We start from the raw sequence: 21,745 nt of genomic DNA on the forward strand, positions 1-21,745 counted from the left end.
TTGTTTAAGATTTAAATCATGTAACTAATTTAAACTTGTCCTTACCAATTTTACCTTACAATTTCTGCAATTCACATGGGATGTAAGTGTTAGAATGTGAGAGAGAGAGAGAAAAGTGAACAATATGTAAAACTGGCAGATGTCATTATCCAGCAGTAGTAATCCGGTTCTGTAAAACAGTGTGAAATTTGGATAATATATTCATAAATGTACAGATTCCAATGCCAGAAGGAGCCACTGTTATCATGTAGTCTGACTTCCTCTAAAACACAGGCCATAGAACTTCCCCAAAATAATTCTTAGAATATCTTTTATTAAAAAAAAAATCCATCCTGATTTAAAAATTGTTAGTGATGGAGAATCCACTTTGGTAAATTGTTGCAATGGTTAATTACTCTCGCTGTTAAAAATTTACAACCTATTTCCAGCCTGCATTTATCTAGCTTCAACTTCCAGTCATTGGATCATGTTATACCTTTATCTGCTAGGTTCAAGAGCCCATCATTAAATATTTGTTCCCCAGCAGATACTTGTAGACTGTAATCAAGTCATCCCTTAACCTTCTCTTTGTTAAATTAAATAGAATGAGCTCTTTGAACCCATCATTATAAGGCATATTTTCTAATCCTTTAATCATTCTCGTAGCTCTTCTCTGAACTCTCTTCAATTTATCAACCTCTTTCTTTAATTGTAGGTACCAGAACTGGACACAGTATTCCAGCAGTGGTTGCACCAGTGCCAAATAGAGAAGTAAAATAATCTCCCTAGTCCTACTCGAGATTCCCCTATTTATGCATTCAAGGATTGCATTAGCTCTTTTGGCCACAGTGGCACACTGGAGCTCATATTCAGCTGATTATCCATCATCCTCCCCCAAATATTTTTCATTCACTGCTTCTGAGGATGGAGTCCCCCATCCCAGGGTTTTGGAGCGGAGCTGGAGTGCGGAACAGTAGAGCTGCAGGTTTTTGCCTGGAGCTGGAGCGGAGCTGTAGCACAGCTCCAAAGCCCTGCCCCATCCTGCAAGTATGGTCTAGATTTTTTGTTCCTAGATGTATACGTTTAGCCATATTAAAACACACATTTATTTGCCTCAGTCCAGTTTCTCAAGCGATTCAGATTGCTCTGTATCAGTGGCCTGTCCTCTTCATTACTTACCACTGCCCCAATTTGCATCATCTGCAAACTTTATCAGTAACGACTTTTTCCTCCAGGTCATTGATAAAAATGATAAATAGTGTAGGGCTAAGAACCAATCCCTGTGGGACCCCATTAGAGAAACAACCACTCAGTGATGACTCCTCATTTACAGTTATATTTTTAGACTTATCAGGTAGCCAGTTTTTAATCCATTGAATGTGTGCCATGTTAATTTTAATTGAAATGTCATGTGAGCCCTGTTGGGATTAGTGAATGCTGTTTCAAATACGTTTGCAACCTGTTGAGTTAAATATTGAAAGCTACCAAATGATGATTTTTTGTTTCTAAACAACAAGTGCGTGTGTTATCAAGCAGAAGTAGACAGTTTTTATGCAAACAACTTAAGAAATAATGAATAAATGTGTTTTCTTTAACTTTATCTGTATAATGTCTTTTCCATTTGTGCTGTAGTAGAGAGAACTCTTGGTAAATCATTTTTAAACTCAATCTGATTAATTTAAAAATGAACATTTGGTCAAATGGAAATTGTGACTGTATGGCAAAGTATACACTTAAAAACACTTCTACCATTGAATATCAAGATATGGTCAAGGTAATGCAAATATAATTTTATTATTTCCATTTATAATACTCTAGAGTGCTCGCTTGCACTGTTAGGTTTGAGGGAACTTCTTCATATGTTTGTATTCTATATAGCAGACATCATATTTTTCTGTTAATTCTTCTCAATTAAATGGAAGTTAATATGGCTCTTATTGACAACAAAGCTTTTGCTTATGTTATGTGAATCATTAAAATTTGTCAGCACAGCTCTGGGTAGAATGTTAATTATTGCTTGAAAACCAGCAGAGGGAACTGCTGTAAGGTTTCGGATTACACTGTAGCAATTCTAGGGCAGTAAATTTTGGACCTGGGAACCTTAGTGAAATATTGAGAAGTGAGCTATCCAATCAAGAAAAAAAAAGTTAGACAAGTCACACTTTTGTATAATAAATTATGATTTTTTTTTAATATTGCAAAAGCAACACTTTTCCTTCTTTCCAGTAGTGAATTTTGGCATACCTATTTACATACTGACAACCACTGTTCAAGAGTCCCTAGCTTGAAGATGTAGGATCTAAAATGTTACAACGTGTAGATTTCAGGGCACATAGTCTTTGAATCTGCTATTTTATCACATTAATATTTTTGATCTTTTTGTTGGATCCATGCAAAGTTATTCTTAGTTGAATTTGGCAGGCAGTCATTTTATAGACACTGTGGTTCAGTGGATTAATAGAGTCTCATCTCTAAAGACTGGGATTTGGACTTAATCATAGAATCATAAGACTGGAAGAGACCTCAAGAGGTCAGCTAGTCCCGTCCCCTGCACTCATGGCAGGACTAAGTATTACCTAGACCATTCTTTACGGGTGTTTGTGTAACCTGCTCTTAAAAATCTCCAATGATGGAGATTCTACAACCTCCCTAGGCAATTTATTCCAGTGCTTAACTACCCTGACAGTTAGGAAGTTTTTCCTAATGTCCAGCCTAAACCTCCTTTGCTGCAATTTAAACCCATTACTTCTTGGTCCTATTTTCAGAGGTTAATGATAAATTTTTTTCTCCTTCCTTGGAACAACCTTTTACATACATGAAAACTATTATGTCCCCTCTGTCTTCTCTTTTCCAAAGTAAACAAACCCAATTTTTTCAATCTTCCCTCATAGGTCATGTTTTCTAGACCTTTAATCATTTTTGTTGCTCTTCTTTGGACTCTCCAATTTGTCCACATCCTTCCTGAAATGTGGCGGCCAGAACTGGACACAGTACTCCAGTTGAGAGCTAATCAAGAAGTATTACTTCTTGTGTTTTGTTTATAACACTCCTGCTAATACATCCCAGAATGATGTTAGCTGTTTTTTGCAACAGCGTTACACTGTTGACTCATATTTAGCCTGTGGTCCACTATGATTCCCAGATCGCTTTCCACAATACTTCTTCCTAGGCAGTCATTTCCTATTTTGTATGTGTGCAACTGATTGTTCCTTCCTAAGTGAAGTACTTTGCATTTGTCCTTATTGAATTTCATCCTATTTACTTCAGACCATTTCTCCAGTTTGTCTAGATCATTTTGAATTCTAATCCTATCCTGCAAAGTACTTGCAACCCCTCTCACTTGGTATCGTCTACAAACTTTATAAGTGTACTCTCTATGCCATTATCTAAATCATTGATGAAGATATTTAACAGAACTGGACCCAGAACTGATCACTCTGGGACACCACTTGTTATGCCCTCCCAGCATGACTGTTTATCATTGATAACTACTCTCTGGGAACAGTTTTCCAACCAGTTTTGCACCCACCTGATAGTAGCTCCATTTAGGTTGGCTTTTCCTAGTTTCTTTATGAGACGGTCATGCGAGACAGTATCAAAAGCTTTACTAAAGTCAAGATATACCATGTCTACCGGTTTCCCCCCCATCCACAAGGCTTATTACCCTGCCAAAGAAAGCTATCAGGTTAGTTTGACAAGATTTGTTCTTGACATAGCCATGCTGACTGTTACTTATCACCTTATTATCTTCTAGATGTTTGCAAATGGATTGCTTAATTATTTGCTCCATTATTTTTCTGGGTCCAGAAGTTAAACTGACTGGCCTGTAATTCCCTGGGTTGTCCTTATTTCCCTTTTTATAGATTGGCACTGTATTTGCCCTTTTCTAGTCTTCTGGAATCTCACCCATCTTCCGTAACTTTTCAAAGATAATTGCTAATGGCTCAGATATCTCCTCAGTTAGCTCCTTGAGTATTCTAGGATGCATTTCATCAGGTCCTGGTGACTTGAAGACATCTAATTTGTATAAGTAATTTTTAAATTGTTCTTTCCCTATTTTAGCCTCTTCTGATCCTACTTCATTTCCACTGGCGTTCACTATGTTAGACGTGCAATCACCACCAACCTTCTTGGTGAAAACCAAAACAAAGTCATTAAGCACCTCTGCCATTTCAACATTTTGTTATTGTTCTCCTCCCATCATTGAGTAATGGGCCTACCCTGTTCTTGCTTCTAATGTATTTGTAAAATGTTTTCTTGTTACCCTTTATATCTCTAGCTAATAATAACTTCTGATTTTCTTTTTTTGTATTGCAACTCATCATTCTGGCCTGCCTACAAATCTATGCTTGAGAAATATTGTTTAATGGAAAATACCACTGTGTATTTGTAAAAGATTGGAGCTTATCTTAAAGCTCCCTTCTCCTACTGGACCAGGTTTTATTCTTGCTGAGCCAGCTCGCTCCCTGAGTTAGTTCTATCAGAGCTCTCCCACAGAATCCAGGGAAGCAATTTTCAGCAGGGTTCGTTCTTTTATTTTAAGACTTCCTAACAAAACAAATCAAAACCTCATAGACTCTTCCCTCAAAGTCTGTGCAGGCCAACTAGTCCCTTCCTCCAAATCTCTCCCTCACGCCAGTAACCTCAGCAACCCGAAACTTCCTGGCTCTTATCTCAGCGCCTCAGTAACAAAGCACTTCACGCAGTCTCCCTTCGGTCCATTTGGTTTCTGGAGCAATTTCTCTCTGCTGTCACTCCAGTAGCAGTCCATTGGGAACACAGCCCATGTGTTCCAGTCCCCCCTTCCATTTTCTGCTGCTGTCTTTTGTAAGGATCAGCAAATTAAGTTCCAACTCTCTTCTCAGGTATAGTAGGAGGGGCTAATCATCCAGCTGCACTCCTCTGACCCAAGAGGAATGGTATCCCTTATACCTTCCCATACTTTTCCCCTCCCCTCTTGAGTGGGTGTTTTGAGGCTTTCACTGCCAAGCATGTAGTCTTTTTTTCAGTTCTTGAAAAGAAGCATTCCTATGGTCCTACCCAGGCTGATACTCTTATTTGAAATTGAAAGGGCTGTAGGGCTAAGTACCAACATGTCACACAGGTCTTTCATGGTTTGCCGCCACTTCAGTGCCACATGGTCAGTGACCCAAACAAAGAGTGTTCCAAACACAAGTGGTGTCTGAGTGGCTTTACAGCCCATTGTATGGTCAGGCATTCTTTCTTAATGACATAGTACTGGGTTTCCTCTACTTATGTAAAGGATTAAGGTGCTCTTGTTCATGGAAGGTTTAGACTAGCACTGCACCCATGGTGGTTGATGTCTGGAGAATGCATTCTCAAGAGAAATCAGGTCTGTGCAATACTGGCTTGTTGCATAGAATCAGATTAATTTTCTAAAGTGCTTAATCACACTGGGGGTACCACATGAGTTGTTGAGAGGCTGATTTTTTTTTCACGAGGTCAGTAAGAGGTGTTGCTAATAAGGCAAAGTCAGGCACAGATCTTCTATAGTACCTTTATAGACCTAGGAAGGCCCAGACCCGCTTTTTAGTTCTTGGTATGGAGGTGTTTGCTAGCACCTCAAGTTTGTCCATTAGGGGTTATACCTTACTGTTCCCCACTAGATTTCCCAAATATTTCATATCCTGTTTTCCCACCCTGGACTTCTTTAGGTTTACTGTTAAATGGACATCTCCTAGGGCTTGAAGGACTGCTGCTAGGTTCTGGAGGTGGTTGGGCCAGTCCTGATTGTAGACCGCCACATAATCTAGGTACGCTGTAGCATGATGAAGGTGGGGCCATAACACTTGGTCCATCAGCCTTTGAAAGGTGGCTGGACCCTCATGCAAACCAAAGGGCATGGCAACAAAATGGAATAGGTCCACTGAGGTAGAAAAGGTGTTTTTTCCTGGGAGTTGATAGTAAGGGAAAGTTCTTCTTCAGGCTCCATGGTGTCACCTCTGGCACAGACCTAGGCTCGTCCTCTCTTCTGAGATGACTTTGGCTGTTTCTGTGAGCCTTGGGACCTTCATGAGACTTCAAAAAGATCAGAGTGAACAATGGGGAATAGGTCCCAGGCATCTGGGTGTGGGGGGCTTTTCTTGCATCTGAAGGGTGTCTGAGGTGGAGGGAACAGATTCTCTTCCGAGGAGGATCCGAAGATGTGTGCAGTTGTGTCCCAGGATCACTGGCTGGGGTAGGTGATCCTATCTGGAGGTGCCCTATCTGGTCTGCTGCTGCAAAATTACAGATGCCATTGGATATGTACGGATTTCTCCATGGATGCAGGAAATCTGGACTGATCACTCTCGATCTGTGGCTTTGGGTCAGACTAAGTCCTGTTGAAGTAGAGTTTGTCCATACCACTTCCCCATGTTTGGCCCTATTTTTATTGGGATCATGAAGGGCCTTGGGTCCAAACTCCTAGGCAATTCTGCCTCCGAGAACCTTTTGGTTGTCTCCACTTTCTCCACGGCAGATGTGTTTGAACCTCCATAAGGAGAATGTGCAGCTATGGTTCCAAGATAATATTTTCCATGAGCTCCACCACCATCTTGGCTTCCAGGTATAGCCATTGGGTAACTAGGTCCTGGAGCTGTTGAGCTACCTCCTGAAGGTGTGCCCCATTAAGGAATGACTCTAACCGAAATTTGTTTCAATAAGCCTATAAAGAGAGACCAAGGCAGCCCAGGATGCTCCCCTGCCCCCACGCTTCCTGCTGTCCTCTTTTATACTGTAACTGGGGGCTGGTCCACACTAACCCCCCACTTTGAACTAAGATACGCAACTTCAGCTACGTTATTCACGTAGCTGAAGTCGAAGTATCTTAGTTCGAACTTACCGCGGGTCCACACGCGGCAGGCAGGCTCCCCCGTCGACTCTGTGTACTCCTCTCGCGGAGCAGGAGTACCGGTGTCGACGGCGAGCACTTCCGGGATCGATTTATCGCGTCTAGACAAGATGCGATAAATCGATCCCAGAAGATTGATTGCTTACCGCCGAACCCGGAGGTAAGTATAGACGTACCCTAAGCTCCATCTCTCTTCTCAGGTGTGGGTGGGGCTAATCAGCCAGCTGCACTCCTCTGACCTCAGAGGAATGGTATCCCTTATAACTTCACAGAATTATGTTTAAATGTAACATTTATTTCAGTTAAAAGATATTAATAGAATACTGTCAGTCACTTTTCTAGCTAATAACTTGTTAAAATGTATCTTACAGCTAAAGCAGATCAACCAGCGGACAGATATATTTGTTGAATATCATATTCAACAAACGTCACTGGTTTTGTTCAAGTAATAGATTTTCTGAATAATACTCGACCAGTCCTACTTACAGCATCTTATTTTTTGTTACAGTATATCCCTATCTTCAGTCTTTCATTTTTTTTGTTCTGTATTAGATTGTTGTGCACCTTTTACTAAGTTGTCTTTAGTGTCTTCTTCCTCTCTCATTCTTTTTCCATATACTGTGTTCTCTACTGCCTCATTTACAATTTCTGCCTTTCATATTGTTTTCCATTTCTCCCAAAAGCATGGTCACGTCTGTATTTCACCAGTTTATCCCTCCCTCTGTTCTGCTCAGACCAATACATGCACCCCCTGTAGGGCTTGGAAATTTTACCAGACAGCTAATAGCCAGAGAACTAAGGCCTTGGCTACACTGGCGCTGTACAGCGCTGCAACTTGCTGCGCTCAGGGGTGTGAAAACGCACCCCCCCGCCGAGTGCAGCGCTGTAAAGCGCCAGTGTAATCAGCGCCTGCAGCGCTGCACGCTCGGTCGCAGCGCTGCAAGCTATTCCTCTCGGAGAGGTGGAGTACTTGCAGCGCTGCGAGAGAGCTCTCACAGCGCTGGCGGCGCGACTACACTCGCGCTTCACAGCGCTGCCACGTCAGCGCTGTGAATCCCCAAGTGTAGCCAAGGCTTCAATCTACCAGCCACAGAACAATACAAAATAGGGAAGAGGCACTGTATAGGAACAATGAGGACACAACGATGAGGACACACTCTGTCTGCTTTGGGGATGGAAAGCTCTACAAGAGATCAGGAAGTGATATAAATTTGAGATCTGGGAAGACTTTCTTCCTTTCCTAGATACCTTCCTGGCACTAGGGAACAATAGGAATCTGGAAAATAGAATAGGGTAATTTCAAGTGAGATGGGAGTTCTTCACACCCTGGAATTCTTCTGCAGGTCTGCAGTTTAGATATTGGGAGACCTTAGTTGCTGATGATGAAGAAAAGGCAGGCCGGAATGAGCACAGAGAGAGGAGGGAATTGAGACGGGCCCAGGCACGTATTGTGCTGTTTGCCCACTCTTGCTGAAAAATAACTTGATAAGTATCAGGGAAGGAGAAAATCCCTAAACTTCGTAGAAAGTGTTTTTGTTTTTTAAATCAGGATTTACTGTTTAAAGGTTGCTGTGTCAGAAATTTGAAAATAACAAAGCTGATAGTATCTCTTTCAATATCAGGTGGCACAGTGCTTCAGGGTAAGGGAATATGCAGTAGGAATAGAAAATGACTGCAGCAGCTGCCACCTTTAATGTTGAGGGAACATTTTCGTTGTTGCAGAATGTAGATTGAGTCTCCTGCTTTGGAAATAGGCAGCCCTTCTTTAACGGTAACATTTCTTTTCAATAAATGTTTCAGTAGATCCAGGATCTTTGTCGTTTTCTCTTCCGTTGTCACTCCTATTTTTTGGAAGTGTAGAACTTCCCAAGAAATTGTTTCTAGGTTAACCTGGATTCCCAAAATATTAACGTGGGAGGAAATTTCTTAAACTTAAAAAATCCACCAGATAGTTTTAGAAGGTGCTTTGTGTTTTCAGATCCACTTATGTATTCGTTCTCTTTTTAGCACACCAGTCTTGCATGCACTTTATGGAACTGAAATAATGTAATCTAGTTATATTGGTGGTGGGCATTCTGTGAGAAGACGAGATATTGCCTTATTTCTGCCCAACTAGTGGCTCCCTAAAGCCAAAATAGCCCTTAAAAAAACAAACTAAATAATGTGGCTTGATTCTTGTGGAATCTAAATGCACCACCCTGATTATAAAGATTTGAAAAATGGGAAATCTCTTTGCCAAACTTAATACAGGTTATACAAATCCCAGAGTAGGGGGTAGTTAAAATCCATGTTAAATTCTAGCTTTAGGTATGAAGAGTTGTTCTGATTGAGGGCCACATGTAGTTGATTCTACTGATTATATGTAAAGTTTGAGGGGCAATTAGAACCCACAGTCCTTAATACTGGTGTTTTTGTTTTTAATAAATGTGCAATTTTAAAAATATAAATATTGAAAAATGACTGTGCATTAGATTCGGTAGCGACAAAGTCCGTGGAGCTGATCTGCAAATTAGTCAACAGATTGGATTCAAAAGGAATATTCTGTCCACTCCAATTGTTTTTGATTAGTTAGCAGCTTGGATGTGCCTGAAATTAATGAAGCAAGTATGTGGAACATTTATTAGTTTATTAGATTAAAAGTAATGAATTTATTTTTTTTTAAAGCCAATTCACCACCCCTCTATCCCTCCAGGAAAAGAAACAAACCCGTCTGTTCTTGCTTTAATCAACAAAATTATGAATACAAAGCTAAGCATGAAACTTCCAATATTTAACCCAAATAAGGCATGCATCTTAACATTACCTAGTAGTTTGAGCCTTAAATCTGAATTTTCACAATTGTATGGCTGTAAGGGCTGGTCTACACTGGGGCGGGGGGGGGGGGGGCAGGGGTGTTGATGTAAGATATGCAACTTCTACTACGGGAATAGCATAGCTGAAGTCGACATATCTTATTTCGGCTTACCTCAGGTCCTTGCGGCACGGGATCGACGGCCGCAGCTCCCCCATCGACTCCGCTACCGCTGCTCGCCCTGGTGAAGTTCCGGGGTCGACGGAAGCGCGTTCGGGGATCGATATATCTCGTCTAGACGAGACGCGATATATCGATCCCCAATAGATTGATTACTGATTCGGCGGGTAGTCTGGACGTACCCTAAGACAGAACAGTGACCCATCTTTAATGTATGTAGAGGATTTTGAAGCTAGGTATTGTCATATCAACAATTTAACATGTTTAAAACTTCTTTCAAATCCAAACTGATTCTTAGTACCAAATGATGGTGCAGCTAACACCACCAAAGTAGTTTAAACTGTTACATGAGTACGTCTTTATGCAAAACATTACTGGAAAAAGTTGCACAATTGACACCTTTCCTTTTGTTGTTGTTCAAGGTATCCATCTCGCATTGAGAAAATAGACTATGAAGAGGGGAAGATGTTGGTCCATTTTGAACGTTGGAGTCATCGCTATGATGAGTGGATTTATTGGGACAGCAATAGATTACGACCCCTGGAAAGACCAGCACTAAGGAAAGAAGGGCTAAAAGATGATGATGAATTTGTTGTAAGTAACAAGTTAATTTTTTTCTGACTCCTTGCCTAAATTATTTTATTTAGGCCTGGAAGGATTAGATTTTTATCAGTTAATGCCTGCAAACATCAATTTCACCATAAAAACACAAACGGATGAAAATGTATTTCCGTCAGTGATAATTAGTGCTGTTGATTAATCAGTTAACTCAGGTGATTAACTCAAAAATTTATCGCAATTAATCGCAGTTTTAATCGCACTGTTAAACAATAGAATACCAATTGAAATTTATTAAATATTTTGGATGTTTTTATACATATTCATACATATTGTATTCAGTGTAGTAACTTAAATCAAAGTGTATATTATTTTTGATTACAAATATTTGCACTGTAAAAATGATAAAAGAAATAGTATTTTTCAATTCACCTCAAACAAGTATTGTAGTGCAATCTCTTGTGAAAGTGCAACTTACAAATATAGATTTTTTTTTTTTTTTGGTTACATAACTGCACTGAAAAACAAAACAATGTAAAACTTCAGAGCCTACAGGTCCATTCAGTCCTACTTCTCGTTTAGCTAATCACTAAGACAAACAAGTTTGTTTACATTTACAGGAGATAATGCTACCCTCTTCTTATTTACAATGTCACTAGAAAGTGAAAACAGGCATTTGCATGGCATTGCAAAGTATTTACATGCCAGATTTGCTAAAGATTCATATTTGTATTCTGTGTTGTAATTGTAATAAATATATTTGAAAATGTAGGAAACATCCAAAAATATTTAAATAAATGTTATTCTATTATTGTTTAACAGTGATTAATGGCTCGATAAGCCCTAAGATCAAAATTTACACATAGGCAAAGTTTAAAAAAAAAAAAAAAAAAAAAAAAAGCTGCTTGAGGACTTAAAGATATTTACTTTGTAAATTTTAATTAGTATATTTTGACTTGATATAGGTAATTTGTGTTTTAACAGTTACAAAGCTTTTAACTTTATGAATGTCAGCAGCTACTGTCATTAAATAATTGTCTGACCCCCACCCTTCAAGAATTGTCAAAATTTTGATCACTAAACGTTTTAAAAATGCTTAAAAATAAAGATCAATATTATTTGTCAAAGTTATAAAAAGTAAAAATTGAATTCTGCCAAACCTAATGGTATTAATTATTTTTCAAGGTAAATATCGCTAAGTTACAAAACTTAAGTTTGTTTAGGAAAGGTTTGCACGGCAAGATATTAACAATTAAAAATGTTTAAAATAGGATTTTAAACCTGGAGAAGAGGTGCTAGCTCGTTGGACAGACTGTCGATATTATCCTGCTAAGATTGAAGCAATTAACAAGGAGGGTATGTATATAAATACAATGCATCTGTAAGTACTTCTGTTTGTTAACCAGGAACACTGCTATACTCCTGTTTTAAAATTAAAATGTGTTTACATACGGTTTTATTCACTACGTTAAATATACTGTAGGAAGTATTGCTATTCTATAAGGGGAGGAATGGGTTTGATCTTGTGAGCATTTACCATCTTTCATTTCTATGAAATTAAAAACTTGCGGTACCTCCTCCACTCAATAGTAATGTAACTTTCATTTATAGTAGCGAGATGAATATCCTTGCCTCAATATTATAGAACCCTTCACAGTACTGTTGGTTTGGATTTACATTTATATGCTTACAGTACCTCAATTCTTCTAGAAAACATTCAAAATCTCAGTTTTGAGCTTTGGTAATCCGTGAAATAAGATAAAGTAAATGCAATGTTAAAAGGAAAATGCCAGCTAGTTTAGGCATAAAATTTAAAGTAGTTTTGATGTTTGCTTTGTTTTGTCTTTAAATCTACTGCAATGCTTTTATTGTATTTAAAAACTAATGAGAATTGTTTTTGGGTGTGGGTTTAAATGTACTGATAATATGTGGCATCATTGGATTAATAAATTGGAAATTTATAAACAAAAATGAAGCACTACTTATTGTCCAAGTTGTGAGAAATGAAGGATGTAATCATATAAAATAAGTTTTACAGTTCAACTGTCCAAGGTCCTGAAACCACAAACACATATCTCAGTAACTTTATGCGCTTGTCTTATAGTCCCATAGAACTCAACACTGAGTTTTTCATTGTGAATAAAGAGGGTTTTTTAAGCACTTCTGTCTTGATTGTGTCCCTTTTAATCTTGATGTGATCCAAGGAGGATATGTGACTGTAACTATGAAGGGAAGAATTTTAAATAGATGCTTAATCTTATAGTATTTGCAGAGCCAAAGCACTCACTGATGTCACATGCAGGACTGGGTCTGAAATGACTGTGTATTTGTAGTATTTTGGGGAAGTAGTGAGGTAGGTATGTTTCTAACTGCTCATAGTGATTGCATCAATCCTGTTTTAGGAACCTTCACAGTACAGTTCTATGATGGAGTTATTCGATGCCTAAAAAGGATGCATATCAAATCTATGCCTGAGGATGCCAAAGGGCAGGTGAGGATATTGGGTGTCTTTTCTTGCTTGTTTGTGTTGACTACTAAACAGGGCATGTGATATTAACAGTGACCTGAGAACTGCTGAATGCCCCATGCAGGAAGGGCCATGTAACACAAATGATTTTAAACTTGCTGCTGGCTTCTCTTTAGGTCCCTCAATATGTTGGTTCACCAGTTCTTAACTGCAGGGGCTGCCTTAGCATGTGCTGTGCTAGTGATGTCACTTCAATTATGAAACCTCTGAGTGCTGTATGCTCTCCTCACTGGCTCATCTGTTCCTTGACTGTTCTCTTTCCAGTGGTCCCAACCCAGGACCACATAGGACCTAACAGGTTCTCTCCTCCTTGGTCTTTATGGCCCTTTAGAAGAGGCCTTAGCCCATCAGTGGGCCGCTGCTGGTGGATTTGTTACAATGTCAGATTTCTACCACCTTCTTCTATTAATTCACAGTTGGTTCATTTTTTTATCTCCCTATGCCAAACCTTTTGGAGGTGGGCTGATATTCCTTTATCTGTAACAGTCTCAATGCCGTCACAGAAGAGAGTAGCACCCTTCCAGTAAGGGAGGCGGGTTATGAGATACAATCTAAGATCAATAGCAGGATTTTAACTTAAATACTTAGGAATTTTATCCAAGTTTTATCCAGTCTCCAAATTTGTATGAAGCCTGCTTTGAGCAATAATCTTTTTAGAGTAATTGTGCTGGTAATGAGAAATTTTAGCTATTTTAAAAAAATGAAATGATTGTCTGAAACTTGCTAAAAGAAGCGAGTAAATTGATAAAACGCAAATAGTTATAATCCCCAGTTTTTCAAGAAATTGTTCTTGGAAGAGCAGAATTCAAATGTCTAATCTGCTCTGGAAAATGACTTATAAAAATGAATAAATTACTTGGTTTGGTTATTATATGACTATTTTCAAATGGAGAAATGGGAGGGCCTTTTAAACAATAATTTGTCTGTAGGAGTGCTAGTGCCATAGATGGCAGCCCAAATGGCACTCTTATAAACGCAATAAATTATTCTGCTTATGCTTCTGTGTAACTGAGAGCTTTAAAGCATAATATGACAATCATGCAAAGAAAGTTAGGACTTCGGAGAAGGACAGGCAGTGGATTATTTTGAGGCATCTTCAGACTTTAATCCCCCCCCCATTTTTTTTTTAATAGTCCCATTACCATCAGCCTCTTGCTGGATGGTTATGTACATTCTGTGAGTTTCTGTACAAACATTAATTGTGTGACCCAATGAGGTAAGAAGTTCGATTATTTCATTCGATTTTACAAATAGGGAAACTTAGGCAGGGAGGCTGCGACTTGAATAAAGAAGAATAGTGAGCTTGGATTAGAGTTCAGAAGTTCCTTGCTCTTAGTCCTTTGCTTGTTCCACTAAATCATGTCGTCTGTTGCACTATTGAGATACTACTTGGTAGCTAAAGGTCACTTTGGCTTCTCAGCTGAGAAACAAAAGCTCAGTTGGAATAACCAGCGAGTGACAGGAGGAAGTCTGTAGGAGTGCTAGTGCCCTAGATAGCAGCCTAAATGGCACTCTTATAAGCACAATAAATTATTCTGCTTATCTTCAACTATTGAGACACTTGTGGTGTTGGATTTCATGTGTCTGAGGCCAAACCTGAGTGGCTATAGTGGAGATCTTGAGGAATAATCACTGGGACAAACTTGTATTTTTGGCGATTAATTTAGATTTCTACACAGGCTAGGAAATGTTCACATTTAAAATGAAAGATGAGATTAACCTTGACGTTTCTAAGTCCCCCAAATCAGAGGCAGGAATACAAATCTCTTGGTCTCAAAGCAGGCTCCGGGTTTCATTTTTTAAGTAGTAATATAACTGCTGGACAGGAGGCTAGGTAAATTTATTATGCTATGGCAAAAATATCCATTTTTATTTCAAAAGTATTTTTGTTGTAAAAATAAAAATACAGCCTAAGCTTGGTTTGAAGGTCAAAGTTATCTAAGACTAAGTTTTGTTTCAAACTAAAATTGTTCTTTTATTCTAAAGAAGGCACTTACCAGGAATTATTTGACAGGCATAGGTTTATGTATGATTTCTCAAAGAATACCCCCCAACATAATTTGATTGATATGAAAGTCATGCATCAGATGAACCTGTGATACTATTTGTTAAATTCAGACCCAGAACTTTTTTCCTGTTGTGATTTCTCCCCCTCCTGCCCCTTTCCCTCCCCAAAATACTTGTATAGAGAGTTGGCATTTAGGTTTAAAATTGTATTACTTTTAAAATAATAGTAAGGTATTAACATGCAACATTTTTTTCCTGAAAATGTTGAATGTGTGCAAAAATAATTTGTCCATTAGTGTGCAAGCTGACCTGAGAATTACAGAGGCAACGTTTTGATATTTTTAATTCACTAAAAGTTGACTACAAATTCATTTCTCTGGCACCTTTAAAATAATGAGTCCATATAAAATATAACATTCATTAACATTTTTGTATAAGGATTTTTTCTTCTACCTTTGTTATTTGTGTCATCTCTTGTGGTGTACCTAAGAGCAGTGTATGAGTGATGCAAGTGACCATTAGAACAGTGAAAGTGGTTATACCCAAAGTATTGTCAAATGCACAAATTAAGCACATTGAAGAAGAGACTATTTTTTTTATTTTTCTATACCAGTAATCTTTGGAGTTATTTGTAACAAAAATAGGTGTAATATTTTCAGATGGAAATGTGATTCTTTTTTAAGTTCACATTGTCTCTTAAAGTGAGTGATACTGTAGAACTTGAAACATTCTAAGTAAATTTTTTTTTAATACTACAGTATTTGTGTTTCTTCAAAAGTTTCAGCTGTGAGGGTGGAAAGGCAAAAACAAAAACTATACAAACGTTTTTGTATTCTTATTTATAGGGCGACTACAGACCGGGTTCCTGCTTGGATTAGCTATGTTTTAAAATTTAGACAGAAATGCAACTGAGGTGGGGAAGAGAAGAAATGGAAAAGGGGGAGAATGAAAACTGCCCTTGGGGAGCACTTACAAATAATTCAGATAACTTATTTGTTCTGTTTCATGTTTTTTTGTTTTATCTTCAATATAATTAGGCGCGCGAGAGGGAGCAGATAGCGCCGGAGCTGAGATTAGTGACGGAAATCGAACCAAAAGAAGTGAGTTTTGAGGAGGGATTTGAAGGAGAGGGAGGGAACTTGGTACATAGGACAAGGAAGCTGAGGAAAAAAGGCACAATTGGGACAGAGACCAAGAAGAGATGATAGAGAAAACAAGAGCTGAGATATAGGTGGGGCAGAGCTGTGTGGGGTGTTGAACGTGAGAGCAAGGAATCCAGTCTTGATTTCGAAACAGCCAGTGAGCTAGAAAGGGATGTGCGTGTGGATGTGCATGGTGGGAAGGATAATGTGGTAGGAGTGCCAGAAGAGGAAGATAACTGCCGTATTTTAGATAGAGAAGTGAAGAGTTGGTAGTTGTGATAGCTGAAGAGAGAGGTGGCAAGACATGAATCCAGCTGTTGGCAGAAGGGATGGATTTTAGAAATGCTACTGCTTTTTGCCTTCCCACTGTTGCAGTTTATAAGATTATAAAATTAATTATATTTAAAATGCAATTGATCTAGCCAATCAATGTATAGGGATGCTGGATGGTTCCTGCTAACTTATTTCCTTATTATGCAGTTTCATGAAGTTTGGCTTAGTTGATCTGATTTTTGTAATGACTGTATGGTTTGCTATATAATCATGCAGTATGCCAGTCCCTGAACTCTAGCAAGGGCCATTTTTAACCAGAGTGCAGTGATTTCCTTAATGATAAGTTATTATGCAAATCCTTTTGCTTTGACTTTTCTCAGAATTCCACCCATTTGTCCAAAACCGGAGCTGCTGCTTTATCTTCTGACTGCTGCCTATTACTCTGTTGCCCCATATAGGCCTGGACAGGTTAATTAAACAAATGTTTGTAGTGGAGGTAGGAGGAGAAAGAAAGGAACTAAGCCTTCCTTAAGTGGCAAAGAGGAAATACTGAGGGGAAAAAACGTCATTTGAGGTGAACATTGTGGCTCAGAAGTGGAGGCCGCCATGTTGGCTGCAGTTTGATCATAGGGAATTCTGAAGGCAATGGGTAATCAGAACAAAGTGACTTATAATGGCTACTCAGAGCACTGGGGAGGAAGGGGATGAACTTATTTCATGAGAACTATACTTGAGATTGCTCCGTTCTGACTTGGTAATAACTGAATCCTGGAATTTGTATATACAGTGCAAGCCGAAAAAGCTGCTGTTACTGATGTGATTAAAATTATTTGAATGACAGGTTACTGAGAGTCTGGCTACATCTCAGTATTGTGGCTGGCTGTTAGGTTAGAAACCTGGTAACAATCCCAATTCAAGAAAGACTTCAAACTCATTCAGATTTAGAGTCTACCTTTCTTCTTCTTCTTCTCTTTATTTTTCCTTATACAAGTTTTATAAAGGCTTGTAAATAAACTCTGAGCTTACATTTGAAGATGCTTTCTTTCCGAACAGGAATTTCTGTGCTTATCAAAAATATATCCCTTAGTTTCTTACACATGAAATTATCTGTGATAGGGCACTCAACCAAAATAAAAATAGACTAGTAAAGTCTCTAGCCAGTTTCCTTCATTATGTATAACAGTCGTTAAACACAAAACAATATAAATAGGACAGTTCTTGTCTCCAGATCTTCCCGTCTTGGCTTCTAGTCATACAGCCTCCATGTGGTTCCTCCTTACCTGCACCTTCAAAACTTTGTATGGCTCTGAGCTTAAAAAAAAGCTTGTGCACAAGTATAGGTAGAAACCAAGCCCCAGTCGCCCTCCTCTCAGGGTGGCACTTTCATATGGGAATTTGAAAGCCTGACCTTAGAAACCTTGCTGGGATTTAACCCCAAAATCACCATGCCACTGTCTGACTCAGCAGGACCCCCACTTATGGACATCACTGGGGCAGTGCCACCTATGGGGCACGAAAGAATCTGTACGTTCCATCACATGCTCACATCTATCAACTTGTTGACCTAAACTGCACTAAGTAAATACAAATTTAAATAGTAGAAGTGGGTCTACCAGCATATGTAAACTACAAGTATCATCATGACATTATCTCTTCCTTTCTCCTTTTTACTATTGTTTTCCTATGTTGTGCCTCTTGCATTGTAAGCTCTTTGTTACTAGAACTGTCTTTTCTTTCCCATCTATAAAGTACCATCCATATCTCTGGTGCTGTATAAATAATGGTGCAGCTTCATATAGTAGCATTAAGTGAAGGATTTCTTCAATTTTGTCATCCGGCGCAAATGAGTATAGTATACATTGTTGAAGATCCGCGTGTCTACGCTTTTACAATTAATTTTGTAGGTTAGCTCAGAAGAGATTCAAACTCTTTTGGGCAGTGACTTTGTCTTTTTAATGTGTAGTTGGTATTCGCTAAATCAGTGGAAGTGAATACTAAGTTAATGATATTCAGACAGATACATAACTAACTTATCCTGAGGACTGCAGAATAAGGGGAGAATGTGAAGCAAATAATGTCATAGAGAAGAAACAGTCAGCTTCACAGGAAAGTTACTTGATCTTCTTGCATCCGTGTCTAATGCCCTAGAAAAGGGACCTTGCTTACTATTGATATGTTGAAACTATCACTGTCACAAAATGTGTAGTTTATTACACAGTGGAGATGCATATTTAGTGCAAAACAGTGCTAGAAATGTGAATTAAAGGTTGGGCTGTATGAAGAAGGGATAGAGAATAATGCAGAAAAAAGATTTTAACTGAAGGTATGTCCCCATGACACCTTAAAGGGGGCACAGAAAATAGAAAAGGTCCACTGAATGGTAATTGGAAAAACTGGTAGAGGTGTTGGATGGAAAGGTTTCCATATGTAAAGAAATTAAAGGGAGTGGGATTGTTTAGTTTAGAAAGAAATGAAGTATGATTGGAAGAGTGAAAGGGAGGAGGGATAGCTTAGTGGTTTGAGCATTGGCCTGCTAAACCCAGGGTTGTGAGTTCAATCCTTGAGGGGGCCACTTAAGGATCTGGGGCAAAATCAGTACTTGTTCCTGCTAGTGAAGGCAGGGGGCTGGGCTCAATGACCTTTCCGGGTCCCTTCCAGCTCTGAGATTGGCTTTATATATGGAGATATATCTATCATGTACTGTTTTTTAATATATCCCATAATACAGTAGCAAGGAAACAATCCAGATTAAATACAGCACATTTTAAATGAATAAAGGAAATACTTCACTACTTACTGAGTGCTGTCTCCACCAAACAGAGAAGAAAATGTGGTCTTAGAATATCCCTAGAGCAAACACCTTTCATGCACATGCGCACACAGTACAATTTAAACATAACATACGTACCTACATATAAAACATTAATGAGATCAAACAGTCAGATGGTCTATAATAAATCTTTTCATTCAAAAAGTTTAAAAATATATTCAGTTGGTGAATACAATTGTTTTTATGTAACAGAATTTTTCTATGGAAAACACTGCTCCAAGATGTTAAGACAAATGGCTTACTCTGGTAGAGTTGTCAAGTCGTTAGAAGAGGGGATCAGGGTCAAGACACCTAGGTTCTGCTACTGCTCACTGTGTGGCCAAGGGCAAGTCACTTGAATTCCCTGTGTGCCAGTTTACCTACCCATCTCTAAAATGGTAATAATCTCTTCCTACCTTCCAGGTGGATTGTGACCGTTAATTAGCTGTTTATAGAGCCATTTGAGATTATTGGATAAAGCTTGAAAATTTAATACAGTAAGAATAGTATTTGCAGTTATTCTAGAAATTTCTGTACCAGAGTTACCATTGCTTCAGGTCATTACCCGATCCACGGCTTAGGTTAGAAAGAATTCTCCTGTCCTTGGATTGTGTAGTTTGCAAGACATGTATGGGGCACAGAGGGATTGGTCTTCCATTTGAAATAGCTCGATTAGTGAGGGTCACAGCTAGAGACAGGATAACAGAGTTAATGGCCTGTTCCAGTATGACAGTTCCTGTATTTCTGTAACTCTTATAGCATACAGATTAGTTATTATGGCACAATAGTGCTTGAAAGGCTAATCAGAGAGAGAGATTTCCATATGCAGTGTTTTTGTTATTTTTTTTTAAATCCACGAGGTAGATTCTAGTTACAATATGTAGGCAATTTGGGAAGTACATTTTACTGAATCATGGGCAATAGTCATAAAACTAAACATAAATGGACTTGGCAATTTCTGGATGAGATTGCTCACTATCTGTAAATGGATTCTGTTTGAATGTCGCAAACTGCTACTAATGCTCCTCCACCTTTGTTTTCTTTTTGGAGGATTGGATAGCTTTGGTCAAAGCTGCTGCTGCTGCAGCAGCCAAGAACAAAGCAGGAAGTAAACCTCGGACCAGTGCAAACAGCAATAAAGATAAAGAGGAGAGAAAATGGTTTAAAGTACCTTCAAAGAAGGAAGAAACCTCAACCTCTACAATCATACAGGAAGTCCAGAAAAAGGAAGAGGAGCCTACATCTAGTGAAACGTTCGGTACAAACTATATTCTAGTTCTTATTTTTCTAAAGGCTGCAAATACACCTCTACCCCAATATAACGCTGTCCTCGGGAGCCAAGAAATCTTACTGCATTATAGGTGAAACCGCGTTATATCGAACTTGTTTTGATCCGCCGGAGTGTGCAGCTCTGCTCTCCCCCCCTCCCCCGAGCACTGCTTTACCACGTTATATCCGAATTCGTGTTATATCGGGTCACGTTATATCGGGGTAGAGGTGTACTGTTTTTTCTGCCTGCCCAGTTACTCTTAGCCTCAGAATCTCTTTTGTTCATATTGCAAAATGATACTGCCAATGGAAGATGGTGTTTGTATCTTAGTAGACTTCAATACTGAAGTCTGGAGCAGTGTTAATTATTTAGATTTATGTGCAAATTTCTGCTTCCTAAGTGGCTCAGAAGAGATCAGTAGTTTATTTTTCTAGATCTCTTTATTTCATTTTCCCTTAAGAGTTTTTTTTTTTAACTTAAATTCTAAAGGTTCATGGTTATAATGGAGATTTCTAGATATGTTTGAAGACAATGTAATACATATGTTTCCATGTTTTAAGGGCTATCTAGATTTTTACCTCTGAATCAGTAAATCCTGATGTTCATTTCAACAAAGTTAATATCTGTTACCTTGAAATTTCAAAGTTGTAAGTCAATATTTTTCTGTGTACTGTTAATTGTAAATCTTTAAACTGCCAGTTATGACACATAAAAGTCTATTAATTCATTTTAGAATATATTTTGCATTGAAATATTTACAGTTGATAAGAAATGTTTATGAAATGTGAATTTGTAAATGAACTCTTCCATGTCTGTTCTTTAAAAGTAGGATTCCCAGTAGTGGACATTCCTAAGATGGCGTTTGTGCGGGCAGAGAGCACATTATCGCACAAGAGGAAAAGTAATCTAGGCAACTCATTTCAGGCAAAGAGAGCTCGTCTTAACAAGATCACTGGTAAATTTCCTTTTTATTGAGAACATCATTACTTTTTAACATATCCAAATGTTTATGCTTGTACATAGAGTGCTATGGTAGATCAGTACATGTCTGTTTATTATATTAATACTTTGCAGTTATCGTTTTTGACGATCTCGAAGCACTACACAAAGAGTAATAAAGCCAACCCTGTTCCAAGATTTTGACGTAAGGTCTGTGATTTGACCTATGTCTTCAATTCAATGTCATGATAATTTGATCATTCTGAATAGACCTCTTCCTGGAACAAGTGTGTTCATTAGTTTATAACACCTTTTATCTCCTGATAATTCCCTTTATTGTATGAGGAATGTTATCTACATGGGCTCTGGATGTGGCATTCTGTGTATATTACGCACACTGAATCATTGCTAGTAGAT

At 38.5% G+C, this 21,745-nt stretch overlaps 1 protein-coding gene across 31 annotated transcripts in view; it reads left to right on the top strand.

Moving 5' to 3' along the window:
• Positions 1-21,745, top strand: part of PHF20L1 (PHD finger protein 20 like 1) — an 86,385-nt gene that overhangs the window by 14,363 nt on the left and 50,277 nt on the right. For 16 of the 31 annotated variants that reach the window (XM_065586187.1, XM_065586186.1, XM_065586185.1 and 13 more), the window contains exons 3-8: positions 10,226-10,397; positions 11,633-11,717; positions 12,764-12,852; positions 15,933-15,995; positions 20,170-20,377; positions 21,216-21,344. In XM_065586187.1, coding sequence (XP_065442259.1) covers positions 10,226-10,397; positions 11,633-11,717; positions 12,764-12,852; positions 15,933-15,995; positions 20,170-20,377; positions 21,216-21,344 — 746 coding nt within the window. The remainder of the gene's footprint in view (positions 1-10,225; positions 10,398-11,632; positions 11,718-12,763; positions 12,853-15,932; positions 15,996-20,169; positions 20,378-21,215; positions 21,345-21,745) is intronic. The other 15 variants (XM_065586190.1, XM_065586189.1, XM_024102694.3 and 12 more) reach the window with 3 other exon arrangements.

This window comes from Chrysemys picta, chromosome 2 (genome assembly GCF_011386835.1).
Source record: "Chrysemys picta bellii isolate R12L10 chromosome 2, ASM1138683v2, whole genome shotgun sequence".
In the NCBI taxonomy this organism is placed as follows: domain Eukaryota; kingdom Metazoa; phylum Chordata; order Testudines; family Emydidae; genus Chrysemys; species Chrysemys picta.